We start from the raw sequence: 22,149 nt of genomic DNA, 5'->3' as shown, positions 1-22,149 counted from the left end.
ACAAAGGAAAAGCTCAAAGAGGAACAGCCTTGACACCACTGACCACCAACAGCCACGCCCAGCCCCATGGCCAGCAACGGCACTACAGAAAGAGAGGGAAACGAGAAAGAAGGAAAATTCCTGCGCCTGGAGCAGGTAAAGCCAACAAATGCAAAACCTGCGGTCAGGTTGCTCAGAAGCACTTGCCCCGGGGTGGAGATGTTGCTCTCACTGCATGGTCTAAGCCTATCTAGGATCTGCTTGCCCATCTCATTCACCCATTGATTCCTGTCTGGAGGCAATTCTGCCCCCCAGCAGACTTATGGCCATGGCTGGAGACATTTTTGGTTGTTGCAACTGGAGGTAGGAGGTGGTTATTACTGGCATTTAGAGGGCAGGTGCCAGGGATGCTACTCAATATCCTACGATGCACAGGATAGCCCCTTAGAACAAAGAATTACCTGGACCCAAATGTTGACAGCGCTAAGGTCCAGAAACTGTGAACTAGCCTGAGTTCTGCCAGCCACAGACGGCGGTTTGGATTCTTGCTACAAACGGCGCACGCATCTTTTCTGACACACAATCGCCACCACCTCCTCTTCTTCATTCCCTTCAAAGTGGAGCTTATTTGCAAAAAGACTAAGTTCTAAATCCCAGCCATGACCAGAGCCATCTCTTTCTGGGAGTCTCTTGAATCCGGTACTCTTTCTTGAGTAGAGACTCTTCCCCTCGCAACCCCGCAACCACCAAGAGCCCCAAGAAGCAGAAAACGACCTGTTATGGATAAAATTATATGCCTCGGCCGGGCGCGGTGGCTCAAGCCTGTAATCCCAGCACTTTGGGAGGCCGAGGCGGGCGGATCACAAGGTCAGGAGATCGAGACCACAGTGAAACCCCGTCTCTACTAAAAATACAAAAAAAAAATTAGCCGGGCGCGGTGGCGGGCGCCTGTAGTCCCAGCTACTCAGGAGGCTGAGGCAGGAGAATGGCGGGAACCCGGGAGGCGGAGCTTGCAGTGAGCCGAGGTCGCGCCACTGCACTCCAGCCTGGGCAACAGCGTGAGACTCCGTCTCAAAAAAAAAAAAAAAAAAAAAAAAAATTATATGCCTCCCCACCGTCAAATTCATATGTTGCAATCCTACTCCCCCACTTCCATCCTTTAGGATGTGACCTTATTTGTAAATAGAGTCTTTGTGAGTGTAAATAAGCTAAGATGAGGCCACACTGGAGTCTGGTGAGCCCCTAATCCAATGTGGCTGGTATCCTTATAGAAACGGGAAATTGGGATACAGACAGGGCCATGTGACGCTAAGGGATGAAGCCAGGAGAGATGCCTGGAACGGATCATTTCCTGGCACCTTCATATGAAGCTCAGCCCTTGATCTTAGACTTTAAGCCTCCAGAACTGCAAGGGAATATATCTCTGATGGTTAAGCCACCTGGTAAGTGGTGCTTTGTCATGACAGCCCTAGCAAACCCATCCATGGCTCAAGTCCAGATGCTGCAGGAGGATTCCCACATTGTCAAAAGCTGGGACTTAAAGGGACTGTTGCCAGTCCTGAGTTAGCCCAAGGGACCCTGTGCCCAGGGAGCCATCCTTGGTTCTTTCCAGGGAACCGCCAAGGAGAGGGCAAAACAGAACGAGGATGCACACACACATCAAGAGAGCCCAGAAGTATGACTGAAAGGACACGAAGAAGAGAAGGTGACTGCCCTCCAGGAGGATGGATTGGGCCACCAGACTTACCCGAGCTCAACAAGGGTTTGCCACACAGGGGGCAGCTGGAGGGGCTGGAGAAGGTCCCTTGCACGAGCTGGTGCCCATTGACACACTCCCGCCTCTCTCGTGCATCCTGGCCCTTGTCCTTTAGATGTGCCGGGCTCTTCCCCTGGATGGGACAGAGGCAGGTCTCAGGATGCCCTCTGCAGGGGCTGGCCCTCTTAGGTACTGTGTACGCAGTGCACCGCCAGCCCCAGTCACAGGGCTCCCGGGTTAAGGGCAGCATGCCAAGCTGGGGAAGGCAGAGGGGGGCCCCCGTGGCTCAGCTCCCCTGACCTTCTCCTTCTGCCTGGTCACTCGACTGCGGAGGCAGCTCAGCCTGCGCTTCACGCTGGTACTCTTGTCACTCTTCTCATTCTTGCCAGCACTGTCCTCGCTCCTGGGGGACAAGAGGGAACATCCACTAGAGGGGGCCAGGGGCCATTCTGAGGCAGCCCTGTGGGTTGCTCCAGGAACCCACCTGGAACCTGTCTCCCTGTGGCCTCCCGGTCCTGCCTTACCCCTTCCCTGGCCCTTGACTTCCTCCTTCCCTCCCTCCTTCCCTCTCTTACCTATTCACTCAGCAAACATGAATGAATGTTTGCAAAGTTCTGGGAGCTTTGGGGACTGGGTTTGCAGACAGAAATGCAACATGATCTCAGGTTTGAGGTCCCTCAATGCCTGGGCTAGGAATTTCAACTCTGTTCACTTGTGATTTCTACCTCTAATTCACACCCCCCACCCCCACCCGGTATCTAATTGACCTTATTTATTTATTTATTATTATTTTTAAATTTGTATTTTTTTTTTGAGACGGAGTCTCGCTCTGTCGCCCAGGCTGGAATGCAGTGGCCGGATCTCAGCTCACTGCAAGCTCCACCTCCTGGGTTTACGCCATTCTCCTGCCTCAGCCTCCCTAGTAGCAGGGACTACAGGCGCCCATCACCTCGCCCGGCTAGTTTTTTGTATTTTTTAGTAGAGATGGAGTTTCACCGTGTTAGCCAGGATGGTCTCGATCTCCTGACCTCGTGATCGCCCGTCTCGGCCTCCCAAAGTGCTGGGATTACAGGCTTGAGCCACCGCGCCCGGCCTATTTATTTATTTTTTGACACAGAGTCTCACTTTGTAACCCAGGCTGGAGTGCAGTGGTGCAATCACCACTCACTGCAACCACTGCCTCCAGGTTCAAGCAATTCTCATGCCTCAGCTTCCCGAGTAGCTGAGACCACAGGTGTGTGCCACAGCTAATTGTTGGTTTTTCTTTTGTTTTTTGTTTTTGTTTTTGTTTTGAGACTGAGTCTTGCTCTGTCGCCCAGGCTGGAGTGCAGTGGTGCGATCTCGGCTCACTGCAAGCTCTGCCTCCTGGATTCACGCCACTCTCCTGCCTCAGCCTCCCGAGTAGCTGGGACTACAGGCGCCCACCACCATGCCCAGCTAATTTTTTGTATTTTCAGTAGAGTTAGGGTTTCACCGTGTTAGCCAGGATGGTCTCGATCCTGACCTCATGATCCGCTCGCCTCGGCCTCCCAAAGTGTTGGGATTACAGGTGTGAGCCACCACGCCCAACCTGTTTTGTATTTTTAGTAGAGGCGGGGTTTCACCATGTTGGCCAGGCTGGTCTCGAACTCCTGACCTCCGGTGATCCGTCTGCCTCAGCCTCCCAAAGTGCTGGGATTACAGGCATGAGCCACCGCACCCGGCCCTAATTGGTCTTTAAATCCTGCTCGTTCTTCTGTCTCCTCCCCCATCCCCAACTCCATCCCCGGGTCACTGGCATAGCTTCCTGGATTTCAGGCACACCCTCATTTAATAAATATTAGGTCAGTGACATATAAGGCAGACATGATTCCTGCTCTGGTAGGATCTGTTTTCTGGGCAGAGATGCCATTTCTCCAGTCTGTGCCCCCGATCCCAGTCCAAGTGGCTTCTGGAACTTTGTAAATATCCGTAAATGTTTGTTGAATGAATGAATGAGTGAATGAGAGAGGGAGGGAGGAAAGAAGGGAGAGAGAAGGATTCAGGGACCTTCAGCCCTGTCTGTGATCCTCATCCTGTCCCCATCCTATCACCAGAACTGATGATGCTCATGCTCGTAGGCCCCCCTGCTATTTATTTATTTATTTATTTTTGAGAGGGAGTTTCACTCTGTCGTCCAGGCTGGAGTGCAAGGGTGCGATCTCGGCTCACTGCAACCTTCGCCTCCTGGGTTCAAGTGATTCTCCTGCTTCAGCCTCCTGAGTAGCTGGGATTACAGGCACCCGCCACCACGTCCGGCTAATTTTTGTATTTTTAGTAGAGATTGGGTTTCACCATGTTGGTCAGGCTGATCTTGAACTGCCGACCTCAGACGATCCACCCTTCTCAGCCTCCCAAAGTGCTGGGATTATAGGCATGAGTCATCACGCCCGAGCCCCACTGCTCTTTAGGATAAAGTCTGAGCTCTGTCGTGTGGCTGAGGTGGTCTGGTCTCTGCTGACTTCTCCCACCTTCCCTCCTCCCCGCCCTACTCTGATGTCATTCCCTAAGCCTTCTAATTCCATTTTGTTTCCTTCATCCTCATCTGCACATATTGGCAAACTCCTACCCTTCCGTCAGAACCCTGCTTACATCGTCACCTCCTCCAGGAAGTCTTCCTCTGTTCTCTCACGGTATAAGAGCCTCATCCCTCCCTTCCCTGCCAGCTCCCCCCATTGCCCTGATGGGGGCCCCAGCTCCTGCCTCCAGCACAGGGGGCCTGACCCAAAGGACCATCCGTAAACCCTTGTTCAAATCCAAGGCTGCCCTCCCCTGCCGTTCTCACTTGCAGCAGGTCTGTATACTTACTCCGACAGGAATTCAAACCAGGTCAGGTTCGAGTGGGCTTCTCCGGAGCTGGGTGACATGCAAGCCCTCTGCCGGGCCCTGCAGGATCAGAGGGGACAGATACCTGGGTCGGCAGCCTCCTCTCCCACTCCCCTACCCCAGTGCTACCAAGTACAGGCAGGTACCAGGTACCCCGTCTAAGAGCCCACCCGTCCTTGACACTCTGGGCTTGTGTGTGAGACATTGTGACAAGTTTTCCAGCAGAGGGCAGTAATGTGTCTTGGCTGAACAAAATCAGTGTTAGCAGGAAGATTTTTTTTTTCTTTTTAAATAGAGATGGGGTCTTGCTCTGTTGCCCAGGCTGGAGTGTAGTGGTACAATCACAGCTCACTGCAGCCTCGACCTGTGGGGCTTGAGTGATCCTCCCGCCTCAGTCTCCTGAGTAGCTGGGACTATAGGCATGTGCCACCATGCCTGGCTAATTTTTAATTTTTTTTTTAACCAAGTACTTAAATCTTACGCAATTTTTTTTTTAAACAGGGTTTGGCTCTGTTGCTCAGGCTGGTGTGCAGTGGCATAATCATGGCTCATGGCAGCCTTCAATGCTTGGACTCAGCCATTCTCCTGCGTCAACACCCCCACACCCCCTAGAGTAGCTGGGACTACAGGTATGTGCCACCACGCCCAGCTAACAACAACAACAAAAATTTATACAGACAGAGTCTCACTCTGTTGCCCAGGCTGGTCTGAAACTCCTGGGCTCAAACAATCCTCCCAACTCAGCCTCCCAAATTGCTGGGATTACAGGTATGAGCCACCTCACCCAGCAAATTTTTTTTTTTTTGTAGAAACAGGGTCTCACTATTTTTCCCAAGCTGGTCTCAAACTCCTGGCCTCCAAATGATCCTCCCACCTTGGCCTCCCAAAGTGTTGGGATTACAGTGGTGTGAGCCACTGCACCCGGCTACAAGAAGACTTTGTAACAGATGGTAGTGTCTTAGGCAGGAGGCACCTTTACCTGTTTGCTCCAAGGGCCCCCTGTGCCGGGGCAGCCTGCCCCACTCCACCTCTTGTCTTCTAGCCTCCTCCTTCCTCTCCTGCCTCATTTTTCTTCCCTTGAATGCAGCCTTCCCTTTCTTCTTTCTTTTTTTTTTTAAGTCAGAGTCTCGCTGTGTCACCCAGGCTGGACTACAATGGCGCGATCTTGGCTCGCTGCAACCTCCACTTTCCGGGTTCAAGCGATTCTCCTGCCTCAGCCTCCCAAGTAGCTGGGATTACAGGTGCCCGCCACTGTGCCTGGCTAATTTTTGTATTTTTAGTAGAGACAGGGTTTTGCCATGTGTGCCAGGCTGGTCTCGAACTCCTGACCTCAGGTGATCCACCCTCCTCGGCTTCCCAAAGTGCTGGGATTCCAGGCATGAGGCACCTCACCCAGCCCTCACCCAGTCTTCTCTACCCCTGTCTCCCACACCTGTACACGCCCCTGCATGTCTCCTACTCTTGTCTCCCACTTTGTTCCTCCACGTCTGTCCCCTCATGCCTGTCCCGATTCCCACTTACCCATGGTACTGTCGAAGTTCTTGAAGCACCTGCTGGACAATCAGCCTGTGGGGGTTGGGGTGGGATTAGAACAGCCCACGTTAGCTCCAGGTGACAGACACCCTCCCAGAGACAAGCTGGGGTTGCCCAACCAGGCCTCAGGTCCTGATGCAGACCCTACTCAAAGCCAGCCACTCTGGAGGCTGAGGCAGGAAAATCGCTTGAACCTGGGAGGCGGAGGCTGCAGTGAGCCGAGATTGTACCACTGCACTCCAGCCTGGGTGACAGAGGGAGACCAAGTCTCACAAGAAAAAAAAAAAGCCACAATTATCTCCCAAGGCTACACTGAGAACCTTTCTGAGGGGCCTGGGCCTCTCCCGCCGGGAGAAGGACGGTGTCAGAAAGAAGATGAGGTTATGGGGGACTAGTGGGACGGTGTCTGGCCCTGGTCACTTATGGCCAGCAACGCTGCACCCTGGCAGCCCTCCTGCCGCAGCCCTCCTCCCTCAGCCCTCCTCCCGCAGCCCTGACTTTCCGGTCTGTTCCCTGGTGGTCCCTCCCCCACCACGAGGCAGAAACTCACACGTGATCTGGTTCCACGTGGTCTTTTTCCATGCACTCCAGCACTGGAGGTTCCAGGCCTGGAAGAAGCCCCCCCCCCATCCCAGGAAGCACAGTTGTGAGGAGTTCTGGGACAGGACCAGCCCAGCAGAGCCCTCCCAGATGCCACCCCGAGTCCCTGCAGAACTGGAGGCCATGCAGACAAGGCCTGTACTCTCAGGGAACAGAGACAAGAAGAGGACAGACAGCCAGGGACAAACGCAGCTGTCCCCAGTGTCTCGTGAGTGCTTACACCCTACTAAATGCTTTACATGTGTGAGCTCAGCAGACTCTCCAAGTGGCCTTAAGGAGATAACGCTTATTATCCCCCCTCCCCTTTTTTTCCTTAGACAGAGTCTCACTCTGTCACCCTGGATGGAGTGCAATGGCTCAATCTCGGCTCACTGCAACCTCCGCCTCCTGGGTTCAAGCGATTCTCCTGCCTCAGCCTCTAGCTGGGATTACAGGCACGCACCACTATGCCCGGCTAATTCTTGTATTTTTAGTAGAGATGGGGTTTCACCATGTTGGCCAGGCTGGTCTCAAACTCCTGATCTCATGTGATCCACCTGCCTCGGCCTCCCAAAGCGCTAGGATTACAGGCATGAGCCACCGCGCCAGACCTTTTTTTTTTTTTTTTTTGAGACAGTTTCACTCTGTCACCCAGAGTGGAGTGCAGTCCTGCCATCAGAGCTCACTGCAGCCTTGACCTCCTGGGTTTAAGCAATCCTCCCATCTCAGCCTCCCAAGTAGCTGGGACTACAGGTGCACACCGTCATGCCCAGCTAATTGTTTTTATATTTTTAGTAGAGACAAGGTTTTGCCATGTTGCCCAGGCTGGCCTCAAACTCCTGGGCTCAAGCTATTCACCTGCCTTGGCCTCCCAAAGTGCCGCGCCTCTTCTAATAGAGGAAGCCACAGAGGCTCAGAGACTTGTTATGTGTTTAGACTCCAGGTTTGTCTGATGCCAGAGAGGTGCAAGGTCTCACGATAAAAATTCAGAGATAAAGAAAGAGATAAACAGAATGCCAGGCGCGGTGGTTCACGCCTGTAATCCCAGCACTTTGGGAGGTTGAGGCGAGCCGATCACTTGAGGTCAGGACTTTGAGACCAGCCTGGCCAACATGGCGAAACCCTGTGTCTACTAAAAATACAAAAATTAGCCGGGCGTGGTATCGGGTGCTTGTAGTCCCAGCTACTTGGGAGGTTGAGGCAGGAGAATCGTTTGAACCCGGGAGGCAGAGGTTGCAGTGAGCTGAGATTGCACCACTGCACTGCAGCCTGGGTGACACAGCGAGACTCTGTCTCAAAAAAAAAAAAAAAAAAAAAAAAAAAAAGAATCAGAGAGAGAAGAGAGAGAATCTCGGAGGCAAGGTCATTGCAATGGGGCAATCTCACACTGGCTCGAGGGCTGCAGGGAGAGGAGGAGGGACAGATGCTGGAGGTCCTTTCCCCTCTCTGGTTTCCCCCAACATTCTGCCCAGTCCCTGCCCAGGGGACCCTAAGCCAGCTCCCTTCCGTTCCCTGGGGCCCATTGGGAGCCCCATCAGGGGGACTCTCCAGGATGAAGGATGAAACCCCAACAGGGTTTCACCATGTTGGCCAGGTTCCTCTTTCCCTGACTTGGTTTGAATGAAGGAAACTCCCAGGCTGGCTACCTTGAACAGGTGGAGCAGGCACTTCCAAATCCGGAGAGATTTCCGGGGAGCGGATCTCATAGGAGGACACAGGAACGGACCTTGACCTCACTCTTTTCTTGGGGCTGTCACATTCCTGCAGGGAATTAAACATCTCACTAAGCTGGGAAGGCAGCCTGGACGGCAGGCAGGTTCCCTAGGTTGAGGGTCCCCACCCACAGCCAGGGCCACCTCCACAGAAACCGGGTGACACACTCATCCAAGCCTCAGCCTCCAGCCATTCCCCCCTGGCCATAGGGCATGGGTTCAGCCACCCCCTCCCCAGTCACAGAGATGTAGTCCTGGCCGAGGAGCCTCCAGCTATGAGCTGGAGCCCCAGGTATCAGGGTCACAGGTTCCAACAATGGCCAGAAATTTCCCCCAGGGTCATTTGTGATCACAGCCAGAGATGTCTCAGCCACCAGCCACTCCAAGCATGCATTCCTCAGGTGTGAGCTGGGATCTCAGGTCAGAGACAATTCTCCTTAGCTGCCTACCCCAACCACAGACACAGCTGCCTTCCGGCTGCAGGCTACACTCCAGGCAAAGATCCTCCAAGCCTGGCTAAAACTGCAAGATAAGACATCCCCCACCCGCTTGTCTCCAGCCCTTGGGTTGCAGTCATGGCCATGCATAGCCTGCCCTAGATGCTTACCCAGGGAAAACCCTTTAGGCCTGGGCTGGAATCTTAGGACCCAGAGACTACCGAGGCACGGGCCACGCCGTAGATAAGCACCCCCCACCCCGCCATGGTGGGTAAACACCACCAGCCCTGGCGAGCCTCTCCTTCCTACCCATAGCACTGGCTTCTGGACCCAAAAATATGCTATTGTCAGGGGTGGCTGCAGGTTACACCCACTTTGCCTGGGCTCTCTGCAGGGGTCCCGCCCCCAGACAGACACTCTTGAGTCCAAGTCTTCAGCCCTCCTCCCGGCAGGTTCAAAGCAAGGCTGGCCAGTGTTCGAGGGAGACAGGGTTCCTCATCCACAGCTGAGGCATCGAGGCTGAGCCTAGTGGGAGAAGACAAGGTACTGGGGCTTCCGCAGGTCTTGCCCACCTGGCTGCTGCCCCAGGCATCCAGGGGGACTTGAAAGAACATGCAAGGGGGCCCTTCCAGGACAGGGAAGGGTGCACAGGCCACAGAGAGGGGTCTAGACCTCCCAATATGAGAGGAGTTGGTGACAAGGGGAGAGTACAAAGAAAGCCAGCCTGGTTATATTTGTTGGAGCTACGTTTGCATCTCAGATCGTTTTTACACAGACTGTTTTTTTTTTTCTTTTCTCTTTTCTTCTCTTTTCCTTTTCCCTTCCCCTTCCCCTTCCCTTTCCCTTCCCTCTTTCTTTTTTTTTTTTTTTTTTTGAGACAGAGTCTCACTCTGTCACCCAGGCTGGAGTGCGGTGGCACAATCTCAGCTCGCTGCAACCTCTGCACAATCTCGGCTCGCTGCAACCTCCGCCTCCCAGGTTCAAGCGATTCTCCTACCTCGGCCTCCCAAGTAGGTGGGATTACAGGCATGCACCACTATACCCAGTTAATTTTTACATTTTTAGTAGAGACAGGGCTTCACCACGTTGGCCAGGCTGGTCTCAAACTCCTGACCTCAGGTGATCCCCCTGACTCTGCTTCCCAAAGTCCTGGGATTACAGGCATGAGCCACTGCACCCGGCCTGAATTTCTATTTGGGATGACTTGGAAGGGGTTGAGAGACACAGGTTAGAGGTGGCTAGAGCGCCCCTCCTACTATTTGGTGCTGCTACTGTGGGGTGCCTGGCATCTCACACATTTCCGGTTTGATCATAAGTGCATGGATGCACATCACATTTAGGCTTATATGCATGGGTCTGATGGGGGCTGAGCATGGCTGTACTCTCAGCAGGTGTGCAAGATTGGGTTTTTGTGTGCTTGCAGTGTGTGTGCTTGCAGTGTGTGCGTGCAGTCGATTTTTTTTTCTTTCTTTCTGTTTTGTTTTTGTTTTTGTTTTTTTTTAGATAGAGTCTTGCTCTGTCCCCCAGGCTGGAGTGCAAGTGGCACAATCCTGGCTCACTGCAACCTCTGTCTCCTGGGTTCAAGCAATTCTCGGGCCTCAGCCTCCCAAGTAGCTGGGACTACAGGTGTGCACCACCATGCCAGGCTAATTTTTGCATTTCTAGTAGACAGGGGTTTTTGCCATGTTGACCAGGCTGGTCTTGAACTCCTGACCTCAGGTGATCCACCCGCCTTGGCCTCCCAAGGTGCTGGGATTACAGGTGTGAGCCACTGTGCCTGGCCTCACGTGCAAGTTTTTTGGGCTGCCTCTGATGGTGCAGATGCCCCTCATGTCCCTACAGCAGGGATCCCCAACCCTGAGCCACAGACTGGTAGGTACTGGTCCGTGACCATTTATTTATTTATTTATTTATTTATTTATTTATTTATTTATTTATTTAAGACGGAGTCTCACCCTGTCGCCCAGGCTAAAAGGTCACGGACGGCCAGGCGCAGTGGCTCACGCCTGTAATCCCAGCACTTTGGGAGGCCAAGGCAGGTGGATCATGAGGTCAGGAGTTCAAGACCAGCCTGACCAACATGGTGAAACCCCATCTCTACTAAAAATACAAAAATTAGCCTGGTGTGGTGGTGCACGCCTGTAATCCCAGCTACTCGGGAGACTGAGGCAGGAGAATCGCCTGGACCCGGGAGGTGGAGATTGCAGTGAACCGAGATCACGCCACTGCACTCTAGCCTGGGCAATGTAGTGAGATTCCGTCTCAAAAAAAAAAAGAGAATCTAATGCCTGATGATCCCATCACCCCCAAAATGGACCAGCTAGTGCAGGAAAACAGGCTCAGGGCTCCCACTGATTCTATATGATGATAAGTTGTATAATTATTTAATTATGTATTACAATGTAATAATAATAGAAATAAAGTGCACGATAAATGGAATATGCTTGAATTATCCAGAAAGTATCCCCTTTCCCCCTGGGTCCATGGAAAAATTATCTTCCATGAAACCGGTCCCTGGTGCCAAAAAGGTTGGGGACCATGGCAGGTGCAAGGGGAAGCTTGTCTCAAGACCTGGCTCTGGCCTTCTGGACCCCTGCCCTGTCCCAGGGGTGCATTGTGGGAGGCAGGCAGTCAGCAGCTGACCTCCGCCAGCTCTCTGAGCAGCTCCGCGACCTTTCCCAGCTGCGCCGCCTTGACAAGTCCTGGGACCCCGCCAAGTTGGAGAAAAGAGAATCCCTTCCTGGTTCTTCACTGGGGGCGCGGCTGTCTGGGGCCTCCCCAGGCTGGCTGTGGGAAGGGGCCCCAAGGCCCAGGTCCTGCAGATACTCGCTGCCCTGAAGGGCCCCCAAATCCAGGCTGAGGTCCTCCGCACTCTCGCTGAGCCGCCTGGGAAAATCATCCTCCTGTAGGTTGGGAGGGTGAGGAGAGAGAAGATGTTCACCAAGGGGCAGCAGAGCCTGGGGTCTCTTGACCACAAGGTCCCTGCTCCCAATGTTCAGACCCTGCCTGTCCCCCACCTGTCCATCCTGGGCTTAGTGCCCTTCTCACAGCGAGTGGAATGGAATGGGAGGGAGTAATCCCCCAGTGCCCTGTCTAACCTGGACCTTCAAGACCTCACCCCCACAAAAGGACCAGAAGTCTGGTCTTCCATGCCAAATTCCCCTACTTCTAGCCTTGGCAAAGTACTTCTCGTCACTGAGTTTCCATCTGATTATCTATTTTTTTTGGTTGTTTTTTTTTGGTACAGTTCCTGCTCCTGTTCCTATTTCTTTTTCCTTCCCTTCTTTTGTCCTTCACTTCCCTCTTCTCCTCCCAGTCATTCTATTTGTCATTCTGTCCAGCCAGGGCACCTACCTTTTCTTCTCCTTGCAAAACCTCCTCTCCCACCCGGCCCATCCTGAGTCTGTCTGGTGAACTCCTATGCATCCGTCAAAACCCAACTTGGGCATGCCCTCCAGGTTGCTTTCCTGACTCCTCAAGGTTGGTAAGATGCCCCTCCTCTGGGCTGTCAGGATCTGGAGGACAGGAATTGTCCTTTTTCAGGCCTTTGTTAGGACTGTCTGCACACAGGATTTGGTGGGTAGGTGGGTGGGTAGGCTTCCCCCATGGCTCCATGTGAGGCCAGTGCTGAGATGTGGCTCCAGGCATCCATGTGACCTCAGGCAGCCCTTGGTGGATGCTCTCAATTTGTCAGCTGCACATCTTGGCCGGCAGGAGGCAGGGGGTCCGTGTCCACATCTATCTTGGGATGAGCAAGGAGGAGGTATGCAGGGTTTGCCCTTTTACCTGAACTCACCCATGTTGATGTCTTTATAGATTTGGCCGCTCCCTTCTTTTTATTGCAGTGAAATACACATCACATAAAATTTATCATCTTAACCTTTTTTTTTTTTTTCAAGATGGAGTCTTTTGTCGCCTAGGCTGGAGTATAGTGGCATGATCTCGGCTCACTGCAACCTCCACCTCCCGGGTTCAAGCGATTCTTCTGCCTCAGCCTCCTGAGAAGCTGGGATTACAGGCACCCTCCATTATGCCCAGCTAATTTTTGTATTTTCAGTAGAGATGGGGTTTCACCATGTTGGTCGGGCTGGTCTCGAACTCCTGACCTCAGGGGATTCGCCTGCCTCGGCCTCCCGAGGTGCTGGGATTACAGGCATGTGCCACTGCTTCTGGATAATTTATATATATATTTTTTAGTAGAGACAGGGCTTCACGATGTTGGCCAGGATGGTCTTGAACTCCTGACTTCAGGTGATCTGCCTGCCTCAGCCTCCCAGTGTTGGGATTACAGGCGGGAGCCACCGTTCCCGGGCCCATCTCTTAACCATTTTTAAGTGCCCAGTTCAGCATCATTAAGCACATTCTCATTGCTGTGCAACCACCACCTCCATGTATCTCCAGAACTTTCTCATCTTCCCAAACTAAAATTTTGTTCCCATGAAACACTCGCTCCTTATTTCCCTCCCCAGCCCCTGGCACCCACCCTTCTACTTTCTGTCTCCATGAATCTGACCAGGCCTGGCGTGGTGGCTCATGCCTTGGAATCCCAGCAATCTGGGAGGATCGCTTGAGCCCAGGAGTTTGAGACCAGCCTGGACAACACAACAAGACCCTATCTCTACAAAAAAAAAATTTAAATTGAGCTGGGCATGGTGGCAGGCACCTGTAGTCCCAGCTACTTGGGAGTCTGAGGTGGGAGAATCACTTGAGCCTGGAGGTCGAAGCTGCAGTGAGCTGTGATCATACTACCGCACTCTAGCCTGGGTGACAAAGAAAGACCCTGTCTCCAAAAAAAAAAAAAGCGGGGGGTGGTAAATCTTGAACCCGACGAGTCCAGAGACCTCCTACGAGGGGAATCAGGCAGTATTTGTCCTTTTGTGTCTGGTTTATTTCACCGAGCATAGCATCCTCACGGTTCCTCTACATTGCAGCACGTGTCAGAATTTCCTTCCTTCTTAAGGTTGACTTGTATTCCATTGTGTGGATGGATCACATCGCATTTATTCATCCATCCATCAACGGACACCTGGGCTCTTTCCATCTATTGGCTCTTGTGAATAACGCTGCTATCAACATCAGTGTGCGAATATTGTGAGTCCTTGCTCTCAGTTCTTCTGGGAAGATATCCAGAAGTGGAATTGCTGGATTGTATGGTTTATTATTATTATTATTATTATTATTATTATTATTATTTTTGAGATGGAGTCTTGCTCTGTCCCCCTGGCTGGAGGGCAGTGGCGCGATCTCGGCTCACTGCAAGCTCCGCCTCCTGGGTTCACACCATTCTCCTGCCTCAGCTTCCTGAGTAGCTGGGACTACAGGCGCCCGCCACTGCGCCCGGCTAATTTTTTGTATTTTTAGTAGAGACGGGGTTTCACCGTGGTCTTGATCTCCTGACCTTGTGATCCGCCCGCCTCGGCCTCCCAAAGTGCTGGGATTACAGGCGTGAGCCACCGCGCCCGGCCCTATTATTATTATTATTATTTGAGACAGAGTCTCGCTCTGTCACCCAGGCTGGAGTGCAGTGGCACCATCTCGGCTCACTGCAACCTCTGCCTCCTGGGTTCAAACGATTCTCGTGCCTCACCCTCCTGAGTAGTTGGAAATACAGGTGTGCACCACCACGTCGGGCTGATTTTTCTATTTTCAGTAGAGACATGGTTTCATCATGTTGCCCAGGCTGGTCTCAAATTCCTGATTTCAGGTGATCCTCTCCCACTCGGCCTCCCAAAGTGCCGGGAAGACAGGCGTGAGCCACTGTGCCCAAACTCTTTTATTCTTTTTTTTGAGACAGCCTCTCACTCTGTCACCTAGGCTGGAGTTCAGTGGCACAATTGCGTGGCAATTTTAGGTTTAACTTTCTTTTTTTATTTTATTTTTATTTTTTTGAGATGCAGTCTCACTCTGTCGCCCAGGCTGGAGTGCAACGGCGCTATCTCAGCTCACTGCAATCTCTGCCTCCCGGGTTCAAACAATTCTACTGCCTCAGCCTCCCGAGTAGCTGGAATAACAGGCGCCTGCCACCATACCAGGCTATTTTTTTGTTTGTTTGTTTGTTTGTTTGTTTGTTTGAGATGGAGTCTCGCTCTGTCGCCCAGGCTGGAGTGCAGTGGCCGGATCTCAGCTCACTGCAAGCTCCGCCTCCTAGGTTCATGCCATTCTCCTGCCTCAGCCTCCCGAGTAGCTGGGAGTACAGGCGCCTGCCACCTCGCCCGGCTAAGTTTTTGTATTTTTAGTAGAGACGGGGTTTCACTGTGTTAGCCAGGATGGTCTCGATCTCCTGACCTCGTGATCCGCCCGTCTCGGCCTCCCAAAGTGCTGGGATTACAGGCTTGAGCCACCGCGCCCGGCCTTTTTGTATTTTTTTTTAGTAGAGACGGGGTTTCACCATGTTCGCCAGGATGGTCTCGATCTCCTGACCTCGTGATCCGCCCGTCTCGGCCTCCCAAAGTGCTGGGATTACAGGCTTGAGCCACCGCGCCCGGCCTGTATTTTTAGTAGAGACAGGGTTTCACCATCTTGGCCAGGCTGCTCTCCTGAACTCCTAACCTCATGATTCACCCGCCTCGGCCTCCCAGAGTGCTGGGATTATGGGCGTGAGCCACTGTGCCTGGCTAATTTTAGGTTTAGCTTCCTAAGGACTCACTCTACTGTTTCCACAGCCTGCCTTCTTCCTGAATCTCTCCTTTGTGGCCACCATCCTCGTTTCCCTCCCACCTCCCTGCTGACTCCTCCTCTGCCTCCTCTTCCTCCCTCTGCCTTTTGATCACCGGGGTCCCTCTTTTTCAGTCTCTTTCTAAGGAGCCACAGCTCTAGCTCTGGCTGGCCCTCATGTGACTTGGGTGGCAGCCTCCTTTCAAATCCCCACCTACCCCCCAAATGGCTCCATTCCTACCCCCGGTGCCTGGACAACCTCCTACTGTCTTTTCTGTCTCTGCCCCCAAAGGTTTTTTTGTGTCTCTGGTTTTCATCCTCCCGTAAATATAAACATGTCAGGACAGCCTCTTGGCCTGGCTGAGCCTCCCTCTTTCTCCTGCATCTGGCCTCCCTCAGAGGAGGCAGAGGTGGGAGCCAGGCCAGAGATGGGGGTGGAGCCGGGGAGTCGGGAGCCGGGCAGTACAGGCTGTTCCAGCTCCCACTGGTAAGTACATTGAGGGAGGGAGACAGTGAGTGTCTCATCTTTTATTTTGGAGCTTGCACTTTTGCTCTGACATATCTTGGGCAAGAAAAGATGAGAACCAGCCCAGTGGGGTCCTTCCAGGTATCTGAGTAAACATCGTATGCTGCCCCGCTGGCCCTGACACCCCAGAGAGGATGCTATAAATCCAGGCTCCTGTTCCCTACACCCGGGGGAGCCTTGGGGGATGGGATCCGCTGTCAAACCCAGAGGCGAAGCAGCCCAGGGCTCCCCACTCTTCAGAAGGGCTCACCACGCACAGTTTTTCGTAGTACGTGGATAAATGCTTCTCTTAAAAATGTAAATAGCTATTGATCTTGTTGTGTATTGGAAAAACATAACACACCAAAGCAGCTTCAAGCATAATGTGTCCCTGGTCCCATTTTGTCATGTAAAAAAGTGGCTTGATTTCAAACAAAATGGCATAAATCATAGAGCAGATAGCCTTTCTTTCTCTCTTTCTTTTCTTTCTTTCTTTCTTTCTTTCTTTCTTTCTTTCTTTCTTTCTTTCTTTCTTTCTTTCTTTCTTTCCTGCCTTTCTTTCTCTTTCTTTCTTTCCTTCCTTCCTTCCTTCCTTCTTTTCTCTCCCCTCCCCTCCCTTCTTCTCTCCTCTCCCTCCTTCCCTTCCTTCCTTTCTTCTTCCTTCCTTCCTCCCTCCCTCCCTCCCTCCCTTCCTTCTTTCCTTCCTCTCTCTTTTTTATTTATTTATTTTTTTTGACAGGATCTTGCTCTGTTACCCAGGCTGGAGTGCATTGGCGCCATCACAGCTCACTGCAGCCTGGAATTTCTGGGCTCAAGGCATCCTCCTACCTCAGCCTCCTGAGTAGTTGGGGCTACAGGCGTGCACTACCATGCCCAGCTAATTTATATATATATACACACACACACACACACACACACGTACATATATATATATATATATATATATATATATTTTTTTTTTTTTTAATAGAGTTTCACTCTTCTTGCCTAGGCTGGAGTGCAATGGTGCGATCTCGGCTCACTGCAACCTCTGCCTCCCGGGTTCAAGTGATTCTCCTGCCTCAGCCTTCTGAGTAGCTGGGACTACAGGCACCCACCACCACACCTGGCTAAATTTTGTATTTTTAGTAGAGACAGGTTTCACCACGTTGGCCAGGCTGGTCTCGAACTCCTGACCTTAGGTGATCTACCTGCCTCAGCGTCCCAAAGTGTTGGGATTACAGGCGTGAGCCACCATGCCTGGCTCCAGCTAATTTTTTTTTTTTTATTTTTTGTAGAGAAAGGGTCTTATTATGTTGCCCAGGCTGGTCTTAAAATCCTGGGCTAAAGTGACCCTCCCACCTCAGCCACCCAGTCTGTAATGTGCTGGAATTACAGACATGAGCCACCGTGCCTCGCAGGGCAGATGGTTTTCAAATGGTCATTGGGTAGAAAGACCTCAGTCAAGGTTTGCATCCTGCTATGGTAGCTGTTTTTAAATGTCATGAGTCGGGGGCCAGGGCCGTGGCTCACACCTGTAATCCCAGTGCTTTGGGAGGTCAAAGTAGGAGGATCAGTTGAGGCTAGGGGTTTGAGATCAGCCTGAGCAACATAGCAAGATCCCATCTTTAAAAAAAAAAAGGCCGGGTACAGTGTCTCACACCTGTAATCCCAGCACTTTGGGAGGCTGGGGTGGGCAGATCACAAGCTCAGGAGATCAAGACCATTCTGGCTAACACGGTGAAACCCTGTCTCTACTGAAAATAAAAAAAATATTAGCCGGGTGAGGTGGCGGGCACCTGTAGTCCCAGCTACTCGGAAGGCTGAGGCAGGAGAATGGCGTGAACCCGGGAGGTGGAGTTTGCAGTGAGCGGAGATCGCACCACTGCACTCCAGCCTGGGCGACAGAGTGAGACTCCGTCTCAAAAAACAAACAAACAAGCCGGATGTGGTGGCGTGCACCTGTAGTCGCAGCTACTCTGGAAACTGAGGTGAGAGGATTGCTTGAGATCAGGAGGCAGAGGTTGCTGTGAGCTATGATCACACCACTGCACTCCAACCTGGGTGACAGGGCAAGACCCCATCTCTACAAATAAATAATTAAATTACATAAAATAAATAAATTTCAGGAGTCAGGACCCTTCCTCTGAGCAAGCCTCTGATAGCCCCAAATCGAATCACACGGTCTCCACTATCCTCACGGAGCAAATTGGAGAAGATAGACGATTAAGCCCAACCATTATAATCAAGAATGCTAGAAGGTTCCAGCCAGCAGGCTGGGGAAGATCTGCGGGGGAACAGATTACGCTGTCCAAAGAATATCAGGGAGGGCTTCCTGGAGGAAATGGCAGCAAGTGAAAGTCTGAGGACTGAGTAGGGGCTGGCTAGGCAGATACTGCAGGTAAGCATATTCCAGGCAGTGAAAGAACAGGACATCTAGAAGTCTGCAAGCTGGAGAGCTCATGGCACCTTTAAGCAACTGGCCAGTGTTCCTATGGCTGGAGATGTGGACAGTTGGGGAACACGAGTCTGGCTGGCCAAAGCATAGATTTAATCAACAGTGGTGGTAGGGAGGGCAGTGATTGGCCTTCAGAAAGATTATTCAGCTTGCTGGCTGGGCGCGGTGGCTCACGCCTGTAATCCCAGCACCTCGGGAGGCCAAGGCGGGCAGATCACATGAATCCAGGAGTTTGAGACCAGCCTGGCCAACATGGCAAAACCCCATCTCTACTAAATATACATAAATTAGCTGGACGTGGTGGTGTGTGCCTGTAATCCCAGCTACTCAGGAGGCTGAGGCACAAGAATCTCTTGAACCCGGGAGGTGGAGGTTGCAGTGAGCTGAGATTGTGCCACTGCACTCCAGCCTGGGTGATGGAGTGAGACCCTGTCTCAAAAAAAAAAAATGTATTAAGCTTGCAGAGCAGCGATGGGCTTGGATGGGGCCAAGATGCAGGCAGGTGGCCCAGCCAGGACACCCATGCAGATGACCTGGGGGAGCTATGATGGGGACCACCACCAGGGAAGGGGAAGGAGGGTGCAATGCACAGAAATCGAGGGTCCTTGGGGTTCACCATTCACAGGACTTGGTGCCTGATGGGAGAGGGAGGGGCAAGGAAAGTGCCCGGGCCTCCAGCTCTGGTGACCACGTGGATGATGAGAATAGAGACTCAGGAAGAGGAGGCAGATTTGCCAGGGGGTGGGGCCACAGCCTTGCTGCCTACTCACAGGCCTCCCTGCTTCCCCAGAGCCCACCGTCCCCCCATTGCCGTGTTATCCACCCAACTGCCTGCATCCCATGGTTCTCTTTCAAAGAGGTTCAGATCCCAGGGAAGGTGCAGGGCTAAACTCTAGTCCCAGTTCTGTGATCCTTCACCCGGGACTTTCCATGACATCTGGACTAATTCCTTCACTTCTTGCATCTCAATGTCTTTTTGTTTTTTCCTCATTCTGTCACCCAGGCTGGAGTGCAATGGTGTGATCTTGGCTCACTGCAATCCCCACCTCCTGGGTTCAAGCGATTCTCTTGCCTCAGTCTCCTGAGTAGCTGGGACTAAAGGTGCACACCTCCATGCCCGGCTGATTTTTTTATTTTCAGTAGAGACAGGGTTTTACCCCATTGCTCAGGCTGGCTCAGGCTGAGCATGTTGGCCAGGCTGGTCTCAAACTCCTGACCTCAAGTGATCTGCCCACCTCGGCCTCCCAAAGTGCTGTGATTACAGGTGTGAGCCACCGTGCCCAGCCCCTCAGTGTCCCCTTCCATAAAATGACAAGTGTGGGTACATGAATTGCCCTTTATGGCTTAACCATAACAGACCCTCTTTCCTTAGTGCAGCGGATGTTGTGGAAAGTCACTGAGATCCCCAGAGGCTGTGGGAGAAAGAACTGTCAGCTCTCAGCCCCCTTTCTGGGCAGCCCATCGGCAATGGTTGATTGACAAGGGAGTATAAAGGCTTGACCATTTCAGCCTGGCTCCATCTGAGTCTGCTTCCTGAAGACTCAACAGACACAACCTGACCGTCTTGGTCCCTGGTGGAGCTGGAGCTGAACTGTGTTCATGAGACATTTCCCCGGCCCCTGCCCTCTCAAGGGTGCACCTCCTAGATGCCACATCTTCCACCCCAGGAGACCTTCCGTGAAGCAGCCTGGAGGCTGTCACCAGGACCTTTGCCAAGACCTCAGTCCCAGCCAGCCACACACCATTAGGGCTTGATGTTAACTGTGCCCCAACTCCATCCAGGGACCTCAAGCTTTCAGGGTCTTTCTTTTGAGACTGGAGCCTGGGGGCTGGCCTCCCCCACAGGCCCCTGACATAAGCGCTTGGAGAAAGTGTGTGAGAGCAAAGGGTACGGACTCAGACTGAAGAGTCAGACTGGGCTTGAATCCCAACTCTGCCATGATGGGAACTTAGGCAAGTCAGTCTACCTTTCTGGGCTGTATTTGGTTTTAGTCTGCCTGCCTGACTTCCTTCTTTCCTTCCTTCCTTCCTTCCTTCCTTCCTCCCTCCCTCCCTTCCTTCCTTCCTCCCTTCCTTCCTTCCTTCTTTCCTTCCTTCCTTTCTTCAACTCACCCTTCTTCTCATCTATCCATTCACCCATCCATTATCCATCCATCTTTCCTCCATTCTTTCATTTATCCATCCTCCTTCCTTTCATCCATCTTCCTTCCTTCCTTCCTTCCTTTCTTCCTTCCTTCCTCTCACACTTCTACTCATCCATCCATTCACCCACCCATTATTTATCCATCCTTCCTTCTTTTATCCATCCTCCTTCCTTCCATTAACCCATCCATCTATCTCTTCCTTCCTTCCTTCCTTCCTTTCTTTCTTCCTTCCTTCCACTCACCCTTCTTCTCATCCATCCATTCACCCATTATCCATCCATCCTTCCTTCATTCTTTCATTTATCCATCCTCCTTCCTTTCATCCATCTTCCTTCCTTCTTTCATTTTATTCATCAATCATTCATGTATCCATCCACCCATACTTCTCATCTTTCTTCCTTCCTTCCATTCACCCACCTTTCTACTCTTTCATTCATCCACCATCCCTCCTTCCTTCCTTTAATCCACCCATCCATCCATACTTCCTTCTTTCCTTCTTCCATTCATCCATCCTCCTTCCTTCCATCGGCCCATCCATCTATCCGTCTAGCTTTCTTCTTTTTATTCACCCATCATCCATTTATCCATTCACCCACACTTCTACCCATCTTTCCTCTCTTCCTTCTAGTCATCCATCATCCATTCATCTACCTAACCACCCTTCTATTCATCCATGTACCCATCCATCCACCCGTCCATCCATCCTTCTACTCATCTGTCCTTGATTTCCTCTTTCCTTACATCTATCCATCCATCTATCCAGCCATCTACCCACCCATCTATCCATCCATCCATTCATCCCTCCATTGCTCCTTTCCTCTCTCTTTTTATTTCAGAACAGATTCTGGTTTCCTCATGTGTAAAACAGGATAATAACGACTTTGCAAATTTGGATGAGGATTCCCTGAGATAATATATACAAAGTGCCTGGTAAAATACAGGTGCTAAACAAAGTGTACTTGCTGCCACTGTTGTCATCAGCTGCTGCCCGTTTCAGCAGTCAGACACCTGCCTGATCATCCCCCATGGCAGAGAAGAAGTCTGGGTTCTCAGGTTTCCAGGATCCACTGCTGCTGTTGGTGGCCGAAGCCACAGCTCCAGAGTCACAGGGCTGGACACATGACTTGGGCTCAGAGCCTGTGGAGAAAGGAGGGACAAGGTGTCAGGGATAAGCTGGGAGTGCTAAGGAAGCCAGGACCTGGATTCTGCATCTGTTGGTGCAGAATCTGCATCTGTTGCACCCTGGACCTCAGTTTTCTCATCTATAAAATGAGTTGGTGAGGGGAGTGGGAGGATAGTCTCAATGATCTTGAAGCCAGCATACGTGTCACCTCTTCCCCATCCTAAGCCTATGACAGACATTGCTAGTCAATCACGAGGCAATTTCCTGCTTAGCCATTCGCCCCCTCAGGATTCTTCCCAACACACCAGTTCCAGTAGTCATTACCAGGTGATCCAAGTTGGCTTATGTATGAAATCAATTTGTCATGCCTGCTCTAGCAAAAAGCCTTCAGTTGATCAATGATGCTAATGGTCCCATAGACCAAATGCAAGTACCCCATGCCCACA

The 22,149-nt window shown here is 51.9% G+C and overlaps 1 protein-coding gene and 2 long non-coding RNA genes across 4 annotated transcripts in view; 1 reads left to right on the top strand and 2 right to left on the bottom strand.

Annotated features, from left to right (window-relative positions):
* Positions 1 to 22,149, bottom strand: part of ARHGEF18 (Rho/Rac guanine nucleotide exchange factor 18) — a 129,195-nt gene that overhangs the window by 92,387 nt on the left and 14,659 nt on the right. For both annotated transcript variants that reach the window (XR_013409658.1, XM_028839557.2), the window contains exons 2-10: positions 21,593 to 21,717; positions 11,484 to 11,743; positions 9,215 to 9,365; positions 8,338 to 8,452; positions 6,663 to 6,720; positions 6,101 to 6,145; positions 4,562 to 4,639; positions 2,036 to 2,138; positions 1,727 to 1,868 (exon numbers count right to left, since the gene is read on the bottom strand). Coding sequence is in view for 1 of the 2 variants with exons in the window: in XM_028839557.2 (XP_028695390.2) it covers positions 1,727 to 1,868; positions 2,036 to 2,138; positions 4,562 to 4,639; positions 6,101 to 6,145; positions 6,663 to 6,720; positions 8,338 to 8,452; positions 9,215 to 9,365; positions 11,484 to 11,743; positions 21,593 to 21,607 (967 nt within the window). In the remaining variant the exon portion in view is untranslated. The remainder of the gene's footprint in view (positions 1 to 1,726; positions 1,869 to 2,035; positions 2,139 to 4,561; positions 4,640 to 6,100; positions 6,146 to 6,662; positions 6,721 to 8,337; positions 8,453 to 9,214; positions 9,366 to 11,483; positions 11,744 to 21,592; positions 21,718 to 22,149) is intronic.
* Positions 61 to 21,720, top strand: LOC144337043 (uncharacterized). Its single transcript, XR_013409664.1, has 4 exons — positions 61 to 135; positions 1,592 to 1,684; positions 13,801 to 13,931; positions 19,809 to 21,720. It is a non-coding gene; the product is annotated as an uncharacterized LOC144337043 (long non-coding RNA).
* On the bottom strand, positions 12,125 to 18,534 carry LOC144337050 (uncharacterized). Its single transcript, XR_013409671.1, has 2 exons — positions 18,459 to 18,534; positions 12,125 to 12,797 (listed from the first exon to the last, which is right to left on the bottom strand). It is a non-coding gene; the product is annotated as an uncharacterized LOC144337050 (long non-coding RNA).

The sequence above is a fragment of the Macaca mulatta genome, chromosome 19 (genome assembly GCF_049350105.2).
Source record: "Macaca mulatta isolate MMU2019108-1 chromosome 19, T2T-MMU8v2.0, whole genome shotgun sequence".
Taxonomy (NCBI): domain Eukaryota; kingdom Metazoa; phylum Chordata; class Mammalia; order Primates; family Cercopithecidae; genus Macaca; species Macaca mulatta.
This window is presented reverse-complemented; position numbering and strand designations above follow the sequence as displayed.